The sequence below is a fragment of the Phragmites australis genome, chromosome 24 (assembly GCF_958298935.1).
Source record: "Phragmites australis chromosome 24, lpPhrAust1.1, whole genome shotgun sequence".
Taxonomy (NCBI): domain Eukaryota; kingdom Viridiplantae; phylum Streptophyta; class Magnoliopsida; order Poales; family Poaceae; genus Phragmites; species Phragmites australis.
The window spans coordinates 1,673,181-1,698,237 of record NC_084944.1 but is presented as its reverse complement, the minus strand read 5'-3'; the positions used below and the strand labels follow the sequence as shown (position 1 = coordinate 1,698,237).

The following is a 25,057-nucleotide window of genomic DNA, read 5'->3' as shown; positions in this document are numbered from 1 at the left end:
GGGGCGGCGACGTTGGGCTATGGTGGAGATGAGAGGATGCCAGCAGTGTCGGGTGGCGCGGTGCTAATGGCGGTGGCGTCGAGAGGAGGAGGTGAGCAGATGTGAGTGGAGATGAGAGTGGTCGAAAGAGAGAAATGAACAGATAAGAGTGGTCGAGCAGCAGACGGTAGTCACAGAAATTAGTGACGAGGGATAAAGACAATCATCACTAATGAGTTAGTAATTAGTGACGGGTAAGAACTACGACCCGTCACTAATTATTTTAATATTAGTGACAAGTCTAATAACAACCCATCACTAATGAGTAGGTTGCATTTAGTGACGTGTGCCCCATCTATTCATCATTAATGACTATATTATTAGTGACGATCTTTAATGTTACCCGTCACTACTATCTTTAGTGACGGGTCGTTCCTTACTGTCACTAATGAACCCTTATTAGTAACAGGTCTTGGCCGGTTCCTAGCCTGGGCCACACATTAGTAACGGATTTACACTGGACCTGTCACTAATAGTGCATTAGTGACACATACTGAGGAATCATCACTAATGACGTCTCCTTTAATGATTTTTTATATAGTACCGGTAAATATGATTTATCAAATATACGAGATAAAATTCAAATAAAATATTGGTAAACATAATAATTTTTTTATCGGATCCATCGGTAAATACTATAAATCAGATATATTGGATATACTTAGGCCGATATTTTTTCCGTGAGCTCTCCCACCCGTCAATGGTGCTATGTTAACATTTTGAACAGTTGCCTCCCCCTCTTCTCTCTCACATGCATTATGCAGCAAAACAATGCCGACGCGGCCACCTGATCGCTTAGCATGTGAGGAATGAATAATGCAAGCAACATTTTACCGGGTCTAACTGGCTCTTGAAAATACCCAAAAGAGGAGGGGAGGAATTTTGCCGCGGATTGAGATTGCGAGCACTACGTCATCCCTAATTTTTGCTCAATAATTGCGGTTTGACTTGCAGATTAAACTACCCTACTTGATTATTTGGTAGTGGGGGTAGCGGGAGCCACAGCGGCAGCGGGGGCAATGGCGACTACGGCGGTGGCAGCGGTGGTGGGATCGGCCCGATTGGCGGTGGTGACAACGGCGGTGGGATCGGCCTCATCGGCGGTGGTAACGGCAACGGAGGACGACCGGGTGGTACGGGCGGTGCCCGACGGAAGTGCTGAAGCTGGGCGTGTGCGCGAACGTGCTAGACCTGATCAAGGCGAAGGCCGGCGTGCCGGTGAACGAGCCGTGCTGCCCGCTGCTGAACGGGCTCGTGGAGCTGGACGCCGCCGTGTGCCTGTGCACGGCCATCAGGGCCAACGTGCTGGGGCTCAACCTCAACATCCCCGTCAACCTCAGCCTCGTGCTCAACTTCTGCGGCAAGGGCGTCCCCACGGGCTTCAAGTGCGCATAATCACGTACGCATATGGAGTGGTTTCCAGGTGCATCAAGGAATAATAGCTAATGTCGTCGGCCATTGTTAAGTTGTCAGTGCATTGTACGTTTCCTAGTTAGCAATTAGCGTTAAGTTGTAGGCTTTGCAGCCTGTAGTCTTGTTTGCATTTGGGTCGGTGTCCAAGCCCAAGTTTGGATTCCATGTACTTCCCATTGAACTTATTTGAATTCACTTTCACTATTTGAACTAAAAGAGTCAAGATATATATGTCTTTGGAGCTCAACTGTACTGACGTGGATTAACACCGGAGCGCGAGCACCCTGTAACCTGAACAAAATGGTTGCATTTTGTAGCCTGAACAAAGTTGTAAACTCTCCCCACATGCACGCAAGCATGTTGGTTCCCTGCTGCTGGGTGCAGGTTGCTGATCACGAGCGACGCACACGCAAGCACACGCAACCATACCAGTATCAATTTTTGCCAGCACCAGGGCACGTTCCTACTTCCTCTGCGACTCCAGCTCCCAAGTCCCAACTCCGAGCATGTCGAGGCACCGGAGGCCGCGCTGGTAGTCCTGGCCGGCAAGCTCCTCCTGCTGCTCTTCGCGGCCGCGCTCGACTGCCCCGCCCCTGCCGTCGGCCGTCGCACTCGCTCGGCGTCCCCGCGACGCGGTGAAACCGGGCGTGTGTGGGCGACCGTGCTGGGCCTGGCCAGGGAAAATGTGGGACTTGAAAGTACATCAGGGCCATACATGTTGTACACAAGATGCCTCAATAGGCCATATCTTGATCAGCGTAACATTGATCAACAATATGTAAAGGCTTCTTGGTACTGGAATTTGCCCAATTCATTGTCCCAACTGCAATGTATAAATGTACAGCCCTTGCATAACTCAGAGACATTACAAATTTGAAAATACATACCCATGAATAACTCAAATCACACTCATAAATATGCCCGCACACAAATAAATCACAAAGTCTTTTCCTCAAGGAAAATAAACACCTCACGCGTAATAGAATAGCGCACAACCAGCCGGCCGGGTACTCAAGAACGGTGCTCCTCTCTTGATCATCAGCTACACTTAACTTATTTCAGACACGAACACACTAAGCGCACGTCGAATCGGTCGATCTCCCTTCACGCGATGAACACAAGTCCTGCATCTTAATCGATTTCTTAATTTATAGTGGGTGTGAGTAGTTGTACTCTGCCCTTGTCTCGTCTGGTCTAATAATCAAAAACACCAACCAGAAGTTGCAAGCGTTGGGACGACGACTCCTCCCAGCCGCAGGTCAAACCTCTGCTTCGCCTGGATCAAATTCGCCCGGAGGCTCACCTCCTGCATCTGCACAAGAGAGATCAGAAAACAACTCAACGCATGCCTACTTCTGGTGCAGCCTACTTCCGGTGGCCTGTGGTGTCTAGAGATTTCAATTTCGTTTTATAATTTTCTTTTCACTGCAAAAAACTGAAATTTGTGAAATTTCAATTATTTTTTGCCATTTGCTCTATGGATTCCATCGGAGAAAGAAATTTCCGGAATTAAATATTTTGTTCACCTCTGAAAATTTCGAAACTCGTGAAATTTCGTTGAAATTTTAATCATGGTGATGTCTGGTCCCAGTGTTAGTTACGAACAAGTACTGGTAGCTAGTAGCTGCGAATTTGGAAGGGTCAAGCCTAGTGCGTGAACTGAAAAATGGAGTATCTGACAATCCATCCAGAGGTCTAGTACCACCTAGTTTACGGCGAGACACCACTAAAACGATCGACCGCTCACCCACCTGCAAAGCGGTGACGATGCTTGCCAGCCGCGTGGCTTCCTCGAGGCACTCCTGCTCCTGCTGGATCGTCCGCGCAAGCTCGCCCAGCGCGCTGCACGTCGCACCGGCCTGCACGTACGAATTCACACCCATGATCGATCGTGCTGAACAGATCCGCGGTGTTTTGTTGCGCGCGTGCGTACCGTGGCGTAGAACATGTCAGCAATGGCTTCGATCTCGTTCACGGTGCCCACGCAGGAGAACATGGTTTCGTGCAATGACTCCAGGTCGGCCTGTGCGCCGGCGGCTAAGGGGAGGTTGGTGCAGGCGGCGGAGAGGACGCGGCCGAGGTCGGCGGCGGCGTCAGCGTGCGGCTTCGCGAGGGACTCCCACGAGGCCAGAAGGGGGAGCTGCGGGCGCAGTAGCCTGGCCAGCTTCAACTTCTGCCGCCGCCGCTGCGCCACGATCCGCTTCGCCGCCTGGATGTTGCGCAGCTCCGCCACGCGCAGCCACGTGTAGAACAGCTTGTTCTGCATGCATGCGCCGCGCGCCATGCCCATGCACATATTCCCGTCAAAAATTAACCCAAGTCCAAGTAGAAAGAAACCGTGCATGCATGCATGGTGATGCACAGCTTGCTAATAAATCGATCGGTCTCACCTCGGCGGCGGAGGTGGCGCGGGCCATGGCCTTCTCCATGCGGGCGTTGGCGAACCGCCACTGCAGCAGCCGCGCCGTCAGCACGCGCGCGCGGTGCGCGGCCTCCTCCTTCTCCGGCTCCTCCTTCCGGCGCGCCACCATCATCTCCCGCAGCGCGCCCGCCGGCCCCCTCCCGGCGCCCGCCGCGTCCTCCGACACGGTGCTCCGCCTCCGCCTCGTCGGCTCCCAAGGGCCCCTCGCGGCGACACCAGGCTCGGGCATCGACCGGGGCGGCGACGCCAGGAGGGCGTCCGCGCCGGCACTGCTGTTCTCCTTGCAGCTCAGTGTGCGCCGCGGTGCCGCGGCGTCGCCGCTGGGGGGCGGTTTCTTGTGAACGAAGGAGGCCGCCTTGCGGAGGGAGCGCGTGAAGTTGGCGGTGGACGTGGAGAGCGGCGTGGCGCGCATGCCGTCGTACACGAAGGCGCCGGAGCCGGCGCGGGAGGCCACCGACGCAAAGGGGCGTCGCGAGGACGCCGACGTCCGCGGCCGCTGGCCGCCGCCGCCGCCGAAGGACTCCATGGACGATATATAAATATGGACTGATTTATAATAATTAAAATAAATTAATAAATATAATCTTCAGTTATCTGGCTAGGATCAGTGCATTGTTCAAGCGGCCTAAATACTGGAGGAGAGGAAGAAGCATGCACTTGGCTGGACAGAGGTAGCACAAGCGCTTATACTCGGAAGAGATCGAGTTGCAATGGATGTATCATGGAGAAAGAAGTGTTCTTGTGAGGCCATGTCACTCTCATGACGTGATAGAAGAACTAGATGATATATATTCCTTCGATTAGGTGCACACACCGTGACATTTCTAAAACTCGATCATTTTCTTGCATATTATTCGCATTCGAGGTATCAGTCTCATCGGCGAGTCGTATACTTCATAGTTGTCAAAGATTACTTGTAAGTTTATGCCTTTATGTAGCCATCGTGATGCATCAACGGTAGCATGTTCTCATATTGTATGTAGATGGTGGTTTTGGAGGCATGTGAAAAGGATGTATACATTGGAGAAAATAGTGGAGTTTGGTGGGAGAAAGGGAGAGGAGAGCCATTTTTAGAGCGGCCTGAAAAAGAGACGACCCGGCGCGCGCACGCTGCGATTTCTTTTGGTTTCACCCTCGCACACGCACGGTGGAGAAGAGAAGAAAGAGAGACGTCAACGTTGGGAGAGATAAACTGGTGTTTTAGGTGAGATATTTGATGGTATGTTGTACCTGTCTTTGTAAGAAACTTGTGGGCTGTGGCCAGTGATTAAATTTCATTGAAATTTTGAGAATTTTAAAGAGGAATGAAATATCTAATTCTGAAATTCTCTTTCACTGATACGTGGGACCCACAAACTAGAGGATGAAAATTGATCAAAATTTCGATGAATGCTAATTTCAGTCTTTTCACCGGTGGACGAAAAAATATAAAACGAAATTTAAATCCTTGCCCATGGCTACATACTAATGCTAAGTAAAAAATCATGTGTCACATTGTGGCCAAGAAAATAGAAATGTTCGGGTCTATGATAAAGAACAATATAAAAATATATATATATATATATATATATATAGAAAAACTAGTCTGTACTTCTGAGTACAGACTCACTACTATAATATACCACATAAATGAATTGGATATACTCTTTTATTAATATAAGTATACTTATATACTCATTTTAAGATACTCTGATGTGAGCTACATGAAAAAGAAGTTCATCAATTTTAATAGATTTTGATAATATCTTTATATTTGTACATAAAATGTAATATATATAAAAATAAATATGTGCAAACCACCTAAAAAAAGTATATATACTACTTGAATAATATATATATATACACACACACATACGACGAGGCTATTCTGCACCTATGCGCAGCTACTATTGCGCTGCGGACATCCCGCAATCGCCAGTTACAATCTTAAGAATTGCGAGTTACAACTTGTTACATAGACCAGTTACAACTCTGAGTTACAACTCGGCCTCCAATATGCACCAAACAACATGAGCCAGCCAAAGCTTGTGCCACGTCACCTATCATCCACCCGCCTGAGCGTTGCATGCGAAGAATCTTTTGTTGATTCAAATCGTTAAAATGCAATATCTCTAGAATCACATATTCAATTCTCGATCTGTTTGGTGCATATTATTGGAAAAAATATACTTAACAAAATAAGATCTATCAAGACTATATTTTTATAAAATTTTAGAATCATAAAGGAGTTATGTCCATATAGTTATAACATGGTGAACATCGCAGTTACAGCATGATGAACATTGCAGTTACAACATGATGAATTGCAGTATTCTCTGGTGGTGGTAGACACTTTAATTACAACATGGTGAACTCTTTAGTTACAACTTGCTAAACACTACAATTGCAATATGGTCAAGCAGTACAGTTGTAACATAAAAAAATAAAATCAAATTAATTGTATCATGCAACTAAAAACAGTTACAATATGGTGAACACTACACTTACAATATGGTAGACAATCTAGTTACAATATGCATATAATTGTAACCGCTCTGTCTGTGGTTGCAACTAATAATTGTAACCCTCTCTATCTGTAGTTACAATCACTCTATACTACATATTGTAACTCATCTATACACCTAGTTATATCTGGCTGCAAATCGCTACTCACGAGATGGGAACATGCTAGGTCATCCAGTGGACCCGCGGGGTAGGTGGAGGGGAGCGCGCTGGGTCAGTGGGTAGTTACAATACAGTATACGGTGAGTTACAACTCGTAAGTTGCTATTCTCTGCCTGTGCGCATGTTGCAAAAATTGCCACAAAATTGCAAAATTGCAAGACAGTGTGTGTATATATATTAAAAAAAGATGATGACACGCACGCCCGAGAGGAGAAGAAAGAGAGATGTCAACGTTGGGAGAGATAAGTTGGACTTTTTAGCCTTTTAGGTGAGACATTTGAGGGTTGCCTACCTATCTTCCGAAGAAACCTGTAGTAATATACTGCTCAGAAGTCCAAATAAAATAATAACGTTGCAGCCAAGAAGATAGAAATTTTATCGAAGAAGATGATTAAAAAAAACTCGACTAACCTAGCAGTAAGTAGATAGCATTGTAAATAAGAAAAATAGACATCCAAATTTGTATAGAAGAGAATTTGAACATGGATAACATGGACGTACATCCACACCCTCCTCCGGAAAAAGATGATGATTGGAATTAAAAACGGAAAACCAAAACATCATCACAAGGCCCATTAAAATGAATTAGGTTAGGTCCTAAAAAGAATCAAATATCCACCCAAACGGTCAGACCCGCCCAACTATACTCGTGTGAGTGATATTATATGATCCAATCTCAAGTTGGGAATAATTTGTGCTCCTATGAGCATAAAGGTCGATTCACTCATGAATCAGACCTAGGCCTCACATCACTGGATTCTGGAATTCGACATCTGTCTCAGCAGGCCTAGGTTAATGACTTAATGGGATCAGGCCCATCTTACGAGTGGGCATCCGCTTGCACCAATCTTGTAGCACGACGCACCAATCTTGCAGCGGCAGCTTCGGACGTTTTGAGCCCAGAATAATAAGATCATTACGAATTCTCTACGCAAATAAGCAAATACAAATCAATTGAACCAAATCGTAATGACATCGTGAATTCTTGCGGTCTACTTGTGACAAGCAAAAGGCACAATATCCCCTGAGAGCCAGGCAAAATAATCGCTTGCGAAATTGCACGTTCCTTCTTGAAAAGGTACAGAGAGTCAACTCCAGTGAAAATTTCACTTTCGTTTCTGTGAAGAAAATAGTTGGAGCCCTGTTACGGTACCTCGGTTACCTCTTTAGAGGTAAGAGGCCAATTTAATCTGGACCGTTCAGTTTTAGAGAGAGAAAATACTGAAACGATTAAAAAAAAACATAAACCGGCTACTCTCGGTTACCGATTCTCACTTCTTCGATCTTATCGTTCCCTGCGGCCTCCCGATCTCCCGAGCTCCCAGTTCCTCCGATCCGCGCCTGAAATCACGGGACGGGAGTTCGATATGAATCGGAAACGAGGACTCTCCTTCGACTGCCGCCTCCCGATTTCCCTGATCTCCCTGATTCGTTCCTCAAATCACGGCAGGGGAGATCCAAACAGATTCGGTGGCCTCCTGCGATGCAAGCCTCTTCGTCGTCTCCTTCTCCGTCGACGCGTCGTCCAGCCCCCACGCGTTCCCCGGGCTCGTTACCGCCTGAGCGGCGACATCCTCCCGCAGCCCAGGGACAGGACGCTGCGGCACGGCGGCGGGGAGACACGGATCGTGACCGTGCTGCAGGGGGCGACGCACCGGCAATCACGCGTTGGTGAGGTCTCGCCGCATTGAGGAGGTCATCGTCAACGTGGTGGGACGGTGGCTGGTTGCCGAGCGTCAAGCTGCAGGCTGAAGCTGTGAATTGCTCTGGGGCAGTTTTTGTGGTCCGCCGCCGGTCATCTTGTTCGGAGCAACGCTTCTGGAAAAGGTATTGCTGCGATGTTTAATAATTTTTTCGTGAAGTCCCAATGCCTTAGTCCTTGTACTGTGGCACAAGTATCTGTCTACAACTTGTAACTTAGCATTTAGCAGTCCCAGATTGTAACTTTCTCCAGAAACAAATCATGTGTTTTGGCGATTGGTAGTTAAGTAGGCTGGTAGAACCTGACATCATGCAGATCCTCGACAAGCTTACGGGTGCTATTGAACTTTTCAACCCACATGCCCATACTAGTTTCCCTGGTGTCCTAACAACGAACACAATGATTTTATGCTAATTCTGTAGCTAAGCATAATGGATGATCATATGACAAGGTTTCATTTTAGCTTTCTGAATGAGCAGCACATTGCAAGGCAATTCTTGAGCCGTATAGGATATTTTTGTACTCTTGTCCGCATTCACCTGGATATAATTGAAATGGTGATCATGCTCTGTTCACATTTTTTGTTTCATGGTCACATAATGTAGTTTGGATGTTACTTTTAGTTCAGGAATAAGTTTAAGTAGTATTTCATCTTCCCGTCAGTTTAGTCATTTTGCAATGCGTAGGCATTGTGCTCTGTAGAAGATGCATTCCACAAATTGAGGTGGAAAGATCGTGCACAAAAGAGTTGGTGAACTGTGGGCCTGTGCTGGTGAAAGATGGTATTTTCTTGTTTACATTTTATCGAGTACTCGGTTTGAAGAGAGGACAAATTTAACGTGATATGTCTTTCGTTTGTCTTTCTATTTGCAACCAGGCCCCAACCGTGTGTATGCCCGGGAAATTTGCTACACTATGCAGCAAGTTGAATGAGGAACAAAAGGGTGTTGTCGAAGTAATAGGATTTCGAAGCTTGCTTAGTATACCTGCGATGCCTATTCAACGTATTCTCCTTGAGGACCTTGCTGAAAAGTACAATGAAGTAGATAGGAGCTTTAGAATACACGATCATGTGGTTCCTATTTCTACGTGGGATGTGTATTGCATCTTAGGTCTAGTTGACGTAGGAGATAAGATTGAAATTAGTACAAAGAAAGCTGATCCTAGATTGTTTAATTTGTGTAAAGGGAGAGATGATATAGCAATCACTTTCAAACACTTGGAAGAACGAATAGGGAGCGGCACAGCCGATGACCACTTTGCTAGAATGTTTGTGCTGTATACGATAGGTATAATTTTGGCCCCTAGTTCAAAGGAATATGTGAGCAGCAGGTATGTAGATCTTGTAGCAGATATTTCAAAAATCAAAGGCTACAATTGGGCGCAGTTCACATTATAGTATTTGATTGATCACTTGGCACTATTCAAGAAGAGCAAAAGAACAGGTCTTGTTGGAAATTTGGCGTTTCTGCAGGTGGTATTTTGTTCGAAATAGTTTAACTATTTATTGGTCGTTGCATCCAATAGGTTCAAATCAAAGGTGTTTTTTTACACTGTTGTCAGGTTTGGTTCTTTGAATATTTTCAAGCGGTTGGTGATTGCTTTGATCATGCACTCCATGAGCATCCTCTGATTAAAAATTGGGGTGGAAACAAGGTTGTGAAGCGGGCACATCTTGAAGGGATAAAGAAATTTGGTGCTGAAAAGGTCATCGTAACTTGTGTTATTCTCCTATTGTGTGGAAGTATGGTAGTACTGCGAACTAATTATTGTGATGTTGCAGGTAGTTATTAGGTTGGAACTCAATGATTCTGAAGCGCGTACTGATTCTGATCATTTGGAGGAGGAGATTGGTGAGGGATCTTCTGAGGGAATGAACAGTGACTATTTCAAAAACGCGGATTTCATTGACAATGTAATACAATTTTAAGTGCACATGTAGCTAGACACTAATTGCATTCAGTAGAGAAATTTATTTTTTATGCATATATGTAGTATCTTATGTTTCTTGTTGTAGGGTGAAAAGGAGGAAAAAACTATGGATGGCTCGAATGATGATGAGAAGGGTGATGAATGCCTCAGAGAGGTGCCAATTTGATTATGTTGAAATTAGCGCTTTACAATAATATATACCCATTTTGATACTTAAGATGTATAATTATGTAAGTATCCAAGTATTTCAGGACACACTGGAATCAATCCAAGGCAAGCTATCAGCATTAGAGCAAGATACCTATCATAAGTACACAAGTATTGATGGAAGAATTCAAGTGATAGAGGACAGGACAAGATGTTTTATATATTCACAATTTTTTTTAATAATGTCTCATCGATGTGTGGGCCCACCTTATTTGTATAATATTTCTGAAGTTACGTATTTGAACTATAAATATACACATTTAAAATGTCATCGACATGTGGACCTACCTTGTATTAGATGGATTTTCCAACTTTTTTTAAGTATATGCCGGGATGTACTAGCGATTCACAGAGGAGGAGGTACAACGCCATGGGTTCGAGCCTGGGCGGGTGGCGTCCTCATCGGGAGCTCTCACCAACCGATACGCTCGATTCGCATGGATTTTCTAACTTTAACATTCAAAGAAATAAATCAACAAAGAACATGTCACAATTAAACAATGACGGGTTCTAGCGTTTGCATAACTATGACTTCAATCGAGACACATCACGAAGTCACACGAAAATGAGCGTCATATTTCTGAAGTTATTATTTATATAAAAATTATATAAACGGTATGAGCCTCGTGGAGAAGCAATAGCTACTCCACGGGGCTCGTACTTCAGCGCTGCAGCGCTTGGTACTCATACCTCGACTCGGATGCTTCACTCTAATGCCAACAGGTATATCACATGTGATGATTAGATCGTACCCCTCACTTACGTTAATAGTGTAGGCTGCAGGTTCACCAGGGGTTAAATGGTCCAGTACAATATTTGCAGTATCATGTAACCTTGATAGATACCTCGAAGTAAGTGTAACTCAATTAGCGTGCTATCTAGTCGGAACTATACCTTATGAGCGCTAACATATTCTTCATGTTCCCACATTACATGGTGTTGCACTGTCATGCTTCACGTCACATTCTCAAGTTCAATGGTGTGCTCTACCACGTCATCTGATGATTGCGTCGTTAGCTAGGAACGACACCATACGCATGCTAAAATAATTGTTACATTCACATATTGTGTGGTACACTATCATATTATCAGTTCCTTCAAATTTCGTACAGGGTGCCTAATGAAAAGTTCACGTCCTTTAAATTTTTTACAGATCGTTGGATTTAGCTATGTCACATATATGGTAACACTAAAATTTTGTACATGCTATCGTGTGTGGTGTATACCTTATGAATCATCACATGTTGTCTTTCCAACTTTAATAATTAGAGATTAGTCATGCCGCCTATAAATTATGAAGGAAATTCCGGTCACAAAATTTAGTCAACGTGTGCAATTAGTACATCCTATACATCCTATCACGTGAACTTTTCATATGTGTACATCCTATCATATGTGTATATCCTATCATGCTATCGTGTGCTCATACGAACCTTTCGAACATGCACACGTCCGAGTGTTGGTACACATGAACCAGCATGTGTTTTTTTTTAACTGACCCATCACGTTGTTGTGTACACATGAACTAGTACATGTTGTGTATACATGAACCAGTACGTGTTATATACACATAAATCAGTACGTGTTATGTACACATAAATCAGTACGTTTTTTTAACTAAACCATCACGTTTAACCAACCGTACCAAAACTTAGTAACTGTATCAAAATCCGATGCTGATTCATCTATACACTTGAATCGAACCAGTACGTTTTTTTTAACTCATCCATCACGTTGAACAAAACGTACCAAAACTTCGTGACGTACCAAAATGCTTTGGAGCCAAATCCGGCAACCACCCATCACGTTCAACTGTGACCGCACGTACCAAAATCCATACCAAAACTTTCCAAACAAAAAGCAACTAATTAATAGATATTAATAGAATTTCCAAAACAAAAAACATAAAAATAATTATAATAATTATGGATGACCTATTACCTTTTAGGAGGTAATAGGTCATCTTTTTTATTATGATTTAATAAGATGAACGGTCCACAATTATTTGAGTGTACCGTAAAATTTTCCAAATAGTTGACCTGTGCTAGTTGACCTTGTGCTCGGTGCCATCGTCAGTCGACCCCAGATCCTGAATACACATCCATGCTGATGCTATTCCTACTACTTGTGGCATTTGTTAACAATGGCCACAAGAAGCTCCTCAGGCTTTCAGCAATTTTATATCCATCGTCACATGAGCACTGGTCAGGCACCACCTACATATGGTAGCGCTGCTCGAGAGCTAAAGCCTTCCCAGGTCTCGAACTCCACGCATTCTTTTCAAGCAGTTGATTATACTGCAAAGCATATGATCTGGACTGATCACGACGGCGGCATGACTGGCCTTATCGACCCAGTAATAATATCTGCATATATAGTAGGTGTCGTAATCTAGCGGTCGAGATCAATGAGGATTACTTACAGATCTGGATCATGCGAGCTTAGGAACGACATGCATGCGACACATGCAATGGCCAATGGCCAATGGGTAGCTTCCTCAAGGTAAAACTGCATACATTTATATTAAGAGTCGTGTTGAAATGTTAAGTAAAAAATATAAAATATATGTGAGATTTAATAAATGTATAAGAAAGATAAACTAGAAAGATAGATGATACTTTGTCGAGTTGCACCTCCCGTAGCTTCTCTCGAGAGAAAAGAATGGCCCGTGGAGTGGCTACAGGCTACGGCACCGTTGTTGGGTGGTGCCAGTGGGATCGATGGACGGACTCGGGCGGGGAGCCGGGAAGTTTGACGAGTGCACGTTTGTTCGGCAACCGGTGGCGGTCAAATTAAACGCGGCGCCCGGCACCTCGATCCTCCGAGGGTTTGTTTGGCAGAGTTTTTAGAGCAGTTTTTTTTAAATTAAGGGAAGCTCTACTAAACAGTAGCTTTTAGTTTTTAGCTCTCTGAGTGAATTCGTGTGAGTGATTATCTGAAATAAGTAGCTGAAAAAAAAGTAGCTTTTCCTAATTCACCTTTTGCAGAAAATCACTTTTTTTATATATTTTATTTTAAAAAATCATTTTCAACCACAGAATCACACATTTAAAAAACCAATCCACATAAAAATTTAATTCAGAAAAAATTCTACCGAAACAAGCTTAGAATCTTCTCGATCTGTAGCGTCAAAGATCGGTACAGAGCATGCTTGTCGCGTCACTGGGTCGTTTCCTTCACAAGTTGAATGGAGCTAGCAATAGCATGCCCGCAGGTCAACGAAGCAGCAAGGAGGTGAAGACAAAAAGGCAGAGAGCCGTATCTCGAAAGAACTAGGCGGCCAGGCCAGGCCAAGATATTTTCGGCGGACGTACGACGACACGGACGGCCGTAACCACGGGGCAAACGGGAGGAACGAGTCCGCCGCGGCGCGCTTCGGGCTCTGGACTCGGTCGCCGCTGCGGTGGCGCGTGTACCCGTTCGGGAAAGTGGACGACCGGCAAGAGCGTGCGTTTCCAAAGCAGGTGGACAAGGACTCTGCCTAGATGACCAGCACATCCGAAAGACCGGTAACTCTCAGCAGGAAGCTATTGTGACCCCCTGATCTGCATATACAAACAGGAAATTGGACTGCTCTCCCTGTACACGAATCATGGAGCTACTTGCGTCAGCAACGCTGCAGCGAAATGTCCCAATGCGGTTGTCATCGGGACACGAGTACACGAAGAAGAGGACCAGGCCGCCGAGGAAAACGAAGCATATGCGCTTCTTTAACCGGCGAGGTGTGCCTCGTCGCCGCTCTTATCCAAACGTTGTGATCGATCAATCGATGTCGATGGACCCCGCGCTCGCATATTTTGCAATCCGGTCGTCGTATTAGCCTCGACGGTGACGTGAAAACACTCGGCCCTTTCGTGTTCGTCGGCTCGCGTACACGTCACAGGAAATGGCGCTGCCGTTTCCACGTTCCACGTATAACTTTTGCTAGATCCTTCTGCCGGGTGCACAAGTGTTCACCCGTTTTGGAAAGGCAGTGTGTGCAGCTTGCCAGCTTGTAATAGTACTGTTCACGATGGCCTGTCCTGCTCCAGCCAGTCAACCTCGCCAGAGCAGGGGGCCAGGTGTTCCAAGTCCATAATTGTCCACACAGGTCGAGATGTGAGGCCACTTCCAATTGTCCACCTTAACTAACGTCTTAGACATTGAATACTTTGATGAAATCTGAACGTCAAACAATTAATTGTGGAGAGAATGGACCTGTGTCTTATGGAAGAAACAAACTAGTCTCAAATTCAAAAGATAAGAAATAAGAAAATACTCATTCCATCTCAAAACAAATTATATTTTAAAGTTGAGTACAAGTATTAAGATGAAAAATAAAATGACCATTGTTGGGGGTCGCCATCAGGCCCTCGATGCCCTTAGCCCTGCCCGCCTATGTCCGAAGGTTTTTGGGCTCAAAACCCGGAGGCCATCCTTGAAGACAAGAATCAAGGAGACCGTTGTCAACTTAGCCACCGGATCGTTATGGCCATCGGAACCCCTTCTATAATCTCGTGCCCTGAGTCGTCATGAAGACCAAAGTCTCCGGAGGCCAAAGACCCCTGGAGCCATAAGATAGCGAGCGACCCCTCCGTAGATCAACGGGATGGGCCCCCACGGATCACCAACTACCTACCACGAAATGATTGGCAGTTAGAACTCGACCCTTCTTACGGGATAGTCATTGTAGCTGACAACCAATCGAGCACTATGGTCACATGCCGCTAGGGTCATTGCCACGGTTGGGTGATGTCATCAGAGTAGCTGAAGGTTGACCTAGGCTTAGACAATATTTTAACAAACCAGCCTTAGGACCCGGCTGTGCAGTGAGGACTTGTACCTCTATTAACCATGTGGAGGTATGCTTGAACACTTACACTTTGTATGGTAATATAAATACTGACCATAGCCACTACTCCAGCGGGGGGATTTTTTATCACCTTAGGCATTCGCTTCCTCTTGACTTCTTCTCCAAGCTTGAGCCACTCCAGTGGGTTTGCTCTCGTCGCACCCTATTCGTGGAAGATACTTTCTTCTGCCAACAACTGGCATCGCCCGTGTGGAATTCTTCAAATGAAGCACTTGGAGAGGTAGGATACCAACGAAGAAGAAGGCCAGCAAGGCGATGGCCCAAATGGTGGGCTCCACGGCGATGCCTACGCAGAAGTCCGTATGGTAGCTGTGGCCAAACACACTTTATGCCAATGCCAAAGCCCCAACCGAGGGCGACGACGAGTACACTCTTGGGCGGGACAAGGGCCCCACATAAATATCAATATCAATCACTCATCTCAAGTAAACTAATAATGTCGGAGGGTGAACTCCTCAAGCGGAGATCCGGAGGGACCCCCTTTGAGATTTCGGCCGGGGGATGATTCTGAATCCGCTTCGTAGGTGAAATAAATGGGAGTAAATGAGATGCAGTTGGAGGTGGAATGATCAGATGCATGAAGGAGTAAATGCTCAGGGGATTTTTAGACAAGTTTGGGCCGCACTGAACGTAACACCCTACTCCTGTGTGTATGCTATAAATGCTCTGAGAATGACTCTCTGAGGATCTACTGGGTTACAAGAATATTTGTCTAAGTCTAGAGCTTCATGCTCCTTGTTCTTCGGTTGATCTGTCTTCTGTGCTTCGGTGTTCGTCAAGGCTCCTAGACTTGTCATTTGGTTCGTCCTAATATGATCTTTCTCTGGGGAGCTCGCCCCACTTATATACCCGTCGGGGTGGTAGCGTGCCCAGAAAGGATGATGCGAGTTCCAAGGCGCCATAAATGGAAAGCAACCATCATGGGCTGCTGCGCGAGGTGACGAGGAGGGTTGAAAACGCGCCCCCATCCGGTCTTGTTCATCATCATGCCGCTTTTCAACGGACGCTGTGGGGAGGGTCCACTGGGCAGCCACCGAGCGGCTCGGCGTGCCCGCTCGGTCAGAGCAAGCCTGACACAGCAGGACGGCAGGCGGGGTGCCTCGAGCTCTGCGACGTTACCCCGAGGCGCGCCGGATGATGCGCGATGGGACCCGTGCATTAAATGTCCCCACGCCTCCCTGCCAGGCTGTGGCAGGGACTGACAGCAAGCGTGGGGGGAGCAGTCGGAAGTGACAGGCCACGCGCCCTCTTAAATGCAGCATTGGGCCTCTCACCAGTTGACACCTCACCGCTGGCTCTCTGTGGGGACCACCAGCGAAGGACTTCTCAGGCCCTCGGGGAACTGTGAATGCTCTGGGGCTACTGTTCGCAGCCTCGATAACTCTCTCCCGGATATGCCCTCTCTTGACCCTCGGGGAACCGAGTGTTCGGGGGCCACTGTTCACGGCCCCGAGCACTCTCTTCCGGAACTGACTATTTGGGTCCTTGGGGAACCGAGTGCTCGGGGACCACTGTTCATGGCCCCGAGTACTCTCTCCCAGAACTGACTTCCCTTGGGTCCTCGGGGGACACTGTTCGCAGCTCCGAGCACTCTTTCTTGGAACTTAGCTTTTCTTGTCGTCGGGGGACTTGGGTGCTCGGGGACCACTGTGCATGGCTCTGAGCACTCTCTTCCCGGTACTTGGTCTTTTCGGGTCATTAGGGAACTCAGGTACTCGGGGACCACTGTTTATAGCCCCAAGCACCCTCTCCCGGAACTTGATCTTCTCGGACCTCAGGGAGATATCCCTCGAGGGAGGGCGTCACGTGGCACTCTGCTATTCTGGCCTCGGAACTCGAAGACCCCCGATTCCTGTGTCACCGACAAATACATATTTAAATTTGGTTTCCCAGTAAGTGTATAAAAGTTGCAAAATGCATTGCTTGTTTGCTGTAGCGAGCAGTATTTAAACATTGGCATGGTGACAGCCTAGCATTTCTACCATATGATGATAAAAATGGAAGGCGAATGACATATTTAATATGAGAAGTATTTAAGTATTGGCCACTTATCAAAACAACAGCCAGCAATAAGCATCAAAGCCAAACCATGCCTGAACAACAGAGCTAGCAATAAGCAACCAGATCAGCTAGCATATCAGGCCAATACAACTCTCAAGGGGATGATCACAAACATAATTCGTCAATCGAAACAACTAGTCATTGGATCAAACAACAGAGAACTATAATTATCACTCAATCAATCAACAACAACGGTTAGCACTAAACATCTCGACGGCGACCACATCAACCATACTGCGCGCAGGCAAGTCACTACCACGCCACATAAACGCGCATGTCAGAATACACATCGGCGAACATATACGCTTGACAGTACACACGTGGCCAAAACACATCGAATCGATCAAAGATAATGGACAAGCATGTTGGCTAGCAGTGAGATGAACACGCACGCACATGGAAGGGCTGCGGATCGAAACTCTACACTGGATACCAAATCCTATCGACGCAAATCGATTGGGGATTGAATCGAGATGCGGCTTGGATTCGAATCAGGATTCGCTTCACTACCGGTGGCAAGCAACACCACATGAGGCCAACTGCCCCGCAAAGAGAAGGATCTGGGACCCGAGGACTTACCAGATGCTTGGAGAGGGCCATAGACCTGCTACTATGACCGAGGACTCCGACGGTGGGTAACCTGGGAGCTTGACTGCCAGATCCTCTTTCGCCGCTTCACGGGATTCATTATCCGTTCCCGTGTCATGTCGCTAACAGTGAAGCGTGTGTCACATCTGCCCTAAAAAATGTTGTTGCCACTCCTCCCCGTATCCCTGTAGACCTCGATACAGACTCCGCTGGAGGAGTTTTGCAAGGTGACGCCGAGCGGTATCTCACGTGAATATCGGTCTAAAGAGAGATGCAAACTCTGCTAAAGATGGTCTTAGCTCTAAAATCAAATAGGCAACCAAAAATTCAACTCCAGCCAAACAGTAGCTAGATCGGATCAAAGTTGCTACTGACGCAAGCCTAGCTTTTAGTACTGCTCCATTAGTCGATCCAAACACCCGGACCCTCGGTCTGAGGTCTAAATTCCTATTGCTTTCTCCGAAAAGGCAGTGGAAGTGCAACATCTCCATTCAGTTATCAGCCCGGCGGTAGCTGCAACTTGCACCAAAACGAGTAACGACCGGAGACTAATCCTCTCTTCGAGCCGAGCGCGTGTAGAACGGGTCCAGCCTCCAGTCCATCCAGGCCGGCTCACCAACAGGCGCGCACGAGGTTGTCTCCCATCGCCACCCACGAGGAAGGAAGCGTGACCGGGTGTGCGCGTCCGATTTTAAAATAAGAGCAACGATACACATACTACTCCCTACATCTATCAATATAAGGCGTATTTCGATAGAAAGTATTTAAAAATAAATTTTAATATTTAATTTCTCCAATAATATATTATCAATTGTCACAAAATCAATATCATCTTGAAAACACTTTGAATACAAATCTATTGATGCACTTTTTTTACACTAAACATGCATATATTTTGACTAATCGTTAGTCAAAACTTGTAAAGTTTGATTTTTTTCAAATCAAAATACATCTTATATTGATGAACAGACGAAGTAAATATCATACAAAAATCTTAAGTGTTGACTCAGCTGCACATATCAAGGTCTTATCCGGATGAAGTTATGATTAGCATGAAAGTATTGTAGATCCACATTAGACTTAGCCTCTGTTTGTTTAGTCTTCTTTTGGTTTCTACTTTTTAGAAAATAAAAATTAAAACAAACAGTCTGGTTTTGCTAGCTTCTAGCTATGATTTTTAAAAAGTAAAAGTAGTTTTACTACTGTAGAAATCTGATAAGATAAAGAAACAAATCTAGATATGCTTTATCTAGAAATAAGTTTTTAAGAAGTCGCAGCTTGAAGAAGGCAAACGAACAGGTCTTATTCATAGTCAGCTTCTATATCAGCAGTAGAATTTTTGTACACCTTCAGGTACGTGTAGCATTTCCCGTAAAATAATTGTAAAGGAATGAAGCGTTCCGGTACAAAGTAAATGACCAGAGGAGGCGTTGCCGTTCGCTTTAGCCACGCCACGGCCACCCACGCGCTGGTACCCGGGAAGTCACTGGAGCGCGGGGCCCACCGGAGAGTGACCCACATGTCAGCTAGGTACCGGAGGCGTGGTGTAAGGCGTACGCGGGACAGGGCCAAGGAAAAGCATCCGCTACTCCGTCCGGTCTCTCTCCGGGAACGCATAAATAAACGCCGGCCTGTTTCCCCTCCTCTCTGACCTCTCTCCGCTCTCGCCATCGTTGATTCTTCTTTTGCAGTCTTGCTTTTGCCAGCCCGAAGCATCAAGCATCTCTCCCCTCTGATCTCTCACCCAAACAGCATCGACACGTGAGCGCGGTGCCGAGACAGGGGGGCGTCGAGCGCGGAGCAAAGAAGCCCAGCCAGCAGCTTGCAAGCCGCGGCGCCGCTCGCTGACCAGCGTCGTCGTCGGCAGGCACCGGCCGGCAGCGATGGGCCCGCCGCGGGTTGACAAGCGGCGGTTCGCGGCGTGCGCGGCGGTGTGGCTGCTCGCGTTGACCGCGGCGGCGGCGGTCGGGGAGGGGGGCTTGGTGCGGCCGCAGGGGCCGGCGCGGCACCGGCACGCGTACGCGGCGATGATGTACATGGGGACGCCGCGGGACTACGAGTTCTACGTGGCCGTGCGCGTGATGATGCGCTCCCTGGCCCGGGTCGGCGCCGACGCAGACCGCGTCCTCATCGCCTCCGCCGACGTGCCCCGCGACTGGGTCCGCGCAATGTGAGTAGCACCACCCGTCTTCCTCCGCCGCGTCTCCATTCCTGCGCTCCCGCTGCTTAGTCAGCCAATCGCCAATCCAACTTCGAAGCCATTCCTGAAAAATATTTTAGGCATTTGCTAGTGGTAATTAATTAATTACTAAGCAGTGCAAAGCCACGTCTCGGTGCGATAGAAACGAGAAACTGAAGACGACGACCACGGGGGGTGTTTTGGGTATTTGGTAGCTCGATGATCCGCAGGCTGGGGTGGAGCCCAGCTAGCAGACACGAAGCTTCATCTGGCTAGCTTTGTTTTTTTAAGTCTTATGGAGTACATCATCTTTTAGTCTTCACATAAAGAGAGAGAGAGATGAGAACTGTATGCAGACCTTGGCTTTGTTATGTTCATGTCGGGTTATGCACTGTTAGATTCTACTATTAGTACCAGCTAAGTTGCTTGTTGGTCTCAAAGAATATGCTGTCATTTGTGCACAGCCTCTGAAGCTTTGACTATCGGTTTGCTGGCTCTGGTTCCAACTTGTAGTTGTTAGATGACTGGTGTCCAATTGGGCAATTGCATTGGTCAACCTTCCTCTTCTTTAAAATAATTGTGATTTGCAGTGGATTCGTTTTGGAGAAAATAAATGTTTTTGGCAGTCGCCTGATCAGGTTCATGGTTAAATTGTCTTTTCTTGGCTATTTGAAAGTCAAACCCAAATGGTTAATTATAATTGGTGGCATCTCCCCTTCCAATCATAGCTTGATCATTTCACAAAGGTCAATAAAACATATTGTACTTGTTTCTTTTGAACCAATTTTACTGTAATCCCTCGGGTCATAGATATTTGACGCCTTGATCAAACTTTTAAAAGTTTGACCAATAGTTTCCAAAATATTTAGTTTGGAAACTTAAAAAATCATATGTGCAGATTTTTTTTGAAAAATATTCTCATAATATTATATTTTTATTATATTATAAAAATATTCTAATAGAAAATAGTGGCCAAAGTTGCACATAAAGACCGTGAAAAATAAAAAATGTCATATATTTTTTACTAGAGGGAGTAATTGTTTTATTTACTTTCAGTGGAATATGTGTCTCTATACTGCAATAGTTTGTAGTGCAAAATGCGAATTGAAATGCGATGCCTTCTAATGACATATGGGAACATATACAGGACAGAGGAGGATGGCATGAGGGTGGTGATAGTGGAGAACCTGAAGAATCCTTATGAGAACAACCTTGGTGGGATCAACAGGAGGTTCAAGCTTACACTGAACAAGCTCTATGCGTGGAGCCTTGTCGAGTACGAGCGTGTCGTCATGATTGACTCCGACAACATCTTCCTCCAGAACACCGACGAGCTCTTCCAATGTGGACAGTTCTGTGCTGTTTTCATTAACCCATGCTACTTCCACACCGGTCTTTTCGTGCTCCAGGTATGACCCGAATCTTTGTTGTTCCTAATTTGTACAACCTGTGTCCTGTCCAAAAAGCACAAAATTTGCATTTTTGCTTGAAATGGTCTGGGCTTGTTGGCTTTAGCTATGCTGTTTAAGACGGATTACATATATTCTTTAGCGTCGTAACAGTACAGATCCTAAATCAAACCTATCCCCTGTACGTACCGCCAGTTTGGCAACAACTAATACATGGAGTATGCATTGACTCTCCCAAAAACGAAATGTGAATGTCTTCTGCTAGTATGCGTGATTGACAATTCGACATTTGTTGCATACTCGCTCTAAATGCCTTTCAACAGGAATGTATACAATGCCCACAATCAATAAATTGATCCGTGTTCAGATCACGCACCTGAAGATACATTGTGCTCAGACATCTGTAATGGCAAAGAAGTAGACTGACATTGTTAACTTCTAAAATCTGCAGCCTTCTATGGATGTATTCAAGGGCATGCTTCATGATCTGGAGATTGGCCGAGAAAACTCTGATGGTGCTGACCAAGGCTTTCTGGTTGGGTGTTTCCCGGACTTGCTCGACAAACCAATGTTTCACCTTCCTGAGAATGGCACGAAGCTCAATGGGACGTACCGCCTTCCTCTTGGCTATCAAATGGATGCGTCCTACTACTGTGAGTCCTGCAGCAACACAGATCCAATGCCCACCCATCTGCTTATGGTTCTTGCTTACCAAGATTTTAACCACCCTTCTGATGGAATATTGCAGACCTCAAGCTGCATTGGCATGTCCCATGTGGGCCAAACAGTGTGATCACATTCCCCAGCGCCCCTTGGTTTAAACCTTGGTACTGGTGGTCCTGGCCAATCTTGCCATTGGGCCTTTCCTGGCACAAGCAGCGCTGGGACGATCTTGGGTGAGTCCAGTAAAACTTGAAGCAAATTATGTACTTGAGCAGATAGAAAATTTGTTTGCTGTTCTGTCCATTTAAACTTTAACTGCTTATGTTTCACAGGTATGCTGCTGAAATCCCAGTGATCCTGATGGAGGTACTAATGTACATAGTGATCATAGCCCTGGCCAGATTGACAAAACCAGGGATGACGAAACTGTGCTACAGCCGGCGACCTGAGAAGCAAAGTGCCCTTTTTCAGTGGCTGATCAAGCTGACCGCGATCGTGGCTATGGTGGCTGCATATGCCATCCCATTCTTTGTAATCCCACGCACAGTTCACCCAATCATGGGCTGGTCTATCTACCTCTTTGGTGCACTCGCCTTGTCAGTGCTCGTGATCAATGTTTTCCTGCTCCCTGCACTTGCCGTGCTCACGACCTGGCTCGCAATTTTCGGCATGCTCTTAGTTATGGCATTCCCATGGTATCATGATGGTGTTGAGAGGGTTCTGGCAGTCTTTGGATATGCATTCTGCTCTGCGCCATTCTTGTGGACATCCGTGGTGAGGATGATGGACTCATTGCAGACGATGCTTGAGAGGGATCCATTCTTCCCCCGGCTTGGTGAAGCATCACAGGAAACTGAATTCAGCAAACTGTACTGATTCTTTTTTTGCACAGAATTGACAGGGGATTGTTGTAAATTACCGTTTGTCTTCCAACTTGGACAGTTCAAACTATTTTTGACCAATTTTTTCTGGTCTCCATTATGGAAACTACTTATATACACCATTTGATATGGAGCAATATAAGGATAACAGACTAGTAGTATATCACAAATTGGAACCAGGGAGCTATAAATTTTAAGTATCTGGACGAAAAAGCTAGCTAAAAAACCCAGACAGTAAGTTGTTATGAAAACAGCGATAAATATATTACTCAATTTGCAATATGGATCACATCCAAAAACTTGTGATTTAAATACACTAGAAAGAAAACATCTATAATAACCAATTATAGCACAGCAGATGAGATGGTATAGCAATTGAAGTTAGCTGCTACAATAAATTGTTCAAAGTGTAGAACCAAAACCCAACTCACTGAGACAACAAAATGGTTCTTCTAAATTATACGTGATATGCTGTCTACAGTTGGAGAAAGTACTAGAAGACATGCCTTCCTAAATGTCAGCATCTCGGCTAGACTGGGCTATTAACTTGTCTTGTAGTTCTGGTTGCCTAGGAAGAACAATCTTAGTCTCTTGACCTGATGATGAGAAATATCTCTCCAAAATCATCTGCAACCAAAGCAAACGAGTTCAACTTTACACAGAAACGACCAGGCATGACTAAAATAGGTCAGAAGCGTATGGAACATACAACAGCAGCATATGCATCAGATTTGACATCACGGGCAGACTTCTTAACACCCCTGAAAATTTAGTTCTATACTCAGACAAGCATCTCAGTGGTTGTGAAACTAACAATTCGACAAGAACTTGGCATTCTCAAGAGTACACACTGATAGAGCCAATCCGTATAGTTTGACATAGGAATGGAGCACTGGAGCAGTATTATGACACATAGATGATCAGATTGAAAGTTCAGCAGCAAGGGTTCAGCTAAGTGAGCAGCAACAGTAACAGGTCGAACAGTAGTAGGCTTTGCAGGAACTGGATAAGACTCACCTGTAGATCATGTAATCAAGGGCGTCTATCGATGTTCCATGTTCATCCTGCAGATACACCCTCAAGCCCCTGCGTTGTTCAAACAAACGAACTGAGCCCCTCACCAATCACTAAACCACACACTGAACCAATCAATGAGCACACTGTCACCAATGCACTGACTACTGTGTGAATTCGAATTTAGAAGCACACGGACGCGACGCACCTCTCGGCCGCTTGGACGGCGAGCCTCCCGGCGACGCTCCGCACCTTGTTGGACTGCGGCGTCTCCCTCCCGTCGGCCGACACGGGCAGCCCGACGATGAGCTCGTCCGCCTCCTGCAATCGGATTGCGAAGCGCTAAGCTCACAACACACCCAAACTATCGTCGCATTTTAATTATTATTTTTTTAAATGCCGCAGCACAGGGCAGAAGAGAACAAGCGAAGTGAAGCACCACCTGCTGCCGAGCCACTTCAAGCAGCATCAGCTCCAGCTTCTGCCCGCGCAGCTTCAGAACCTGGCGCGATTCACCGATTCAACTCCGAACTCCAAATCAATGGAAGCGGCAGCGAATTTGCTTTGAACATTGGATTTGAGTGTGAGGGTGCGTACCGTGAGAGGGCGGGGGAGGGTGATGCCCCTGCCGACTGCGAGGCCAGTGCGGGCGGCGCCGAGGTCGACGCCGAGGCTGAACCCGCCGCCGTGCCAGAGCGGGTCGCGCCCCCGCCGCCGCGCGTTAGGCAGGAGCGGGGCGGGGAGGTCGCCAGCGCCCCCGGCGCAGGTGGACGCAGGTGAAGCCCTGATGGCCCCGGAGGCTCTACGACGGCACGGAGACGATATTCGCGGGGAGGCCGCGGCGGCCGTGCCGGTGCCGACCCGCACGGGCGGCGCCGGCTTCATCGCCTTCGCGGTTGCCATGGCGAAGCCGCAGACGAGGCGACTACGCGACCGGTGCGCTTGGTTTGTGTACTATTGGATAGAGAATGGCTCACTGACTCATGGGCCCCACTCTTTAAGATACATGTGGGTCCACTCTGCTGGTTTTG

The 25,057-nt window shown here is 46.4% G+C and overlaps 3 protein-coding genes, 1 long non-coding RNA gene and 1 pseudogene across 10 annotated transcripts; 3 read left to right on the top strand and 2 right to left on the bottom strand.

Annotated features, from left to right (window-relative positions):
- The first annotated feature begins 1,012 nt into the window (after window positions 1-1,012).
- On the top strand, window positions 1,013-1,640 carry LOC133907988 (14 kDa proline-rich protein DC2.15-like; annotated as a pseudogene).
- Window positions 1,641-2,266: 626 nt separating this feature from the next.
- Window positions 2,267-4,632, bottom strand: LOC133908014 (QWRF motif-containing protein 7-like). Its single transcript, XM_062350146.1, has 4 exons — window positions 3,843-4,632; window positions 3,386-3,712; window positions 3,204-3,311; window positions 2,267-2,764 (listed from the first exon to the last, which is right to left on the bottom strand). The coding sequence occupies exons 1-4, from the start codon at window positions 4,398-4,400 to the stop codon at window positions 2,654-2,656; spliced, it is 1,104 nt and encodes a 367-aa protein (XP_062206130.1). The 5' UTR covers window positions 4,401-4,632; the 3' UTR covers window positions 2,267-2,653.
- Window positions 4,633-7,672: 3,040 nt separating this feature from the next.
- Window positions 7,673-10,650, top strand: LOC133908009 (uncharacterized). Of its 6 annotated transcripts, none has more exons than XR_009908059.1 (7): window positions 7,673-8,365; window positions 8,927-9,022; window positions 9,118-9,714; window positions 9,804-9,947; window positions 10,024-10,155; window positions 10,258-10,326; window positions 10,424-10,650. It is a non-coding gene; the product is annotated as an uncharacterized LOC133908009 (long non-coding RNA). The 6 variants fall into 6 exon arrangements; XR_009908062.1 differs by having other exon boundaries at window positions 10,416-10,650; XR_009908064.1 differs by having other exon boundaries at window positions 10,408-10,650.
- An 8,797-nt stretch (window positions 10,651-19,447) lies between these two features.
- Window positions 19,448-23,093, top strand: LOC133907677 (putative glucuronosyltransferase PGSIP7). The gene is made up of 5 exons (XM_062349746.1): window positions 19,448-20,050; window positions 21,207-21,468; window positions 21,920-22,121; window positions 22,217-22,364; window positions 22,464-23,093. The coding sequence occupies exons 1-5, from the start codon at window positions 19,764-19,766 to the stop codon at window positions 23,005-23,007; spliced, it is 1,443 nt and encodes a 480-aa protein (XP_062205730.1). The 5' UTR covers window positions 19,448-19,763; the 3' UTR covers window positions 23,008-23,093.
- Window positions 23,094-23,344: 251 nt separating this feature from the next.
- On the bottom strand, window positions 23,345-25,001 carry LOC133907678 (uncharacterized). Of its 2 annotated transcripts, XM_062349747.1 has the most exons (6): window positions 24,624-25,000; window positions 24,469-24,528; window positions 24,235-24,347; window positions 24,030-24,098; window positions 23,722-23,773; window positions 23,345-23,639 (listed from the first exon to the last, which is right to left on the bottom strand). In XM_062349747.1, the coding sequence occupies exons 1-6, from the start codon at window positions 24,927-24,929 to the stop codon at window positions 23,523-23,525; spliced, it is 717 nt and encodes a 238-aa protein (XP_062205731.1). In that variant the 5' UTR covers window positions 24,930-25,000; the 3' UTR covers window positions 23,345-23,522. The 2 variants fall into 2 exon arrangements, with proteins under 2 accessions (XP_062205731.1, XP_062205732.1); XM_062349748.1 differs by lacking the exon at window positions 24,469-24,528 and having other exon boundaries at window positions 24,624-25,001.
- Window positions 25,002-25,057: the final 56 nt, after the last annotated feature.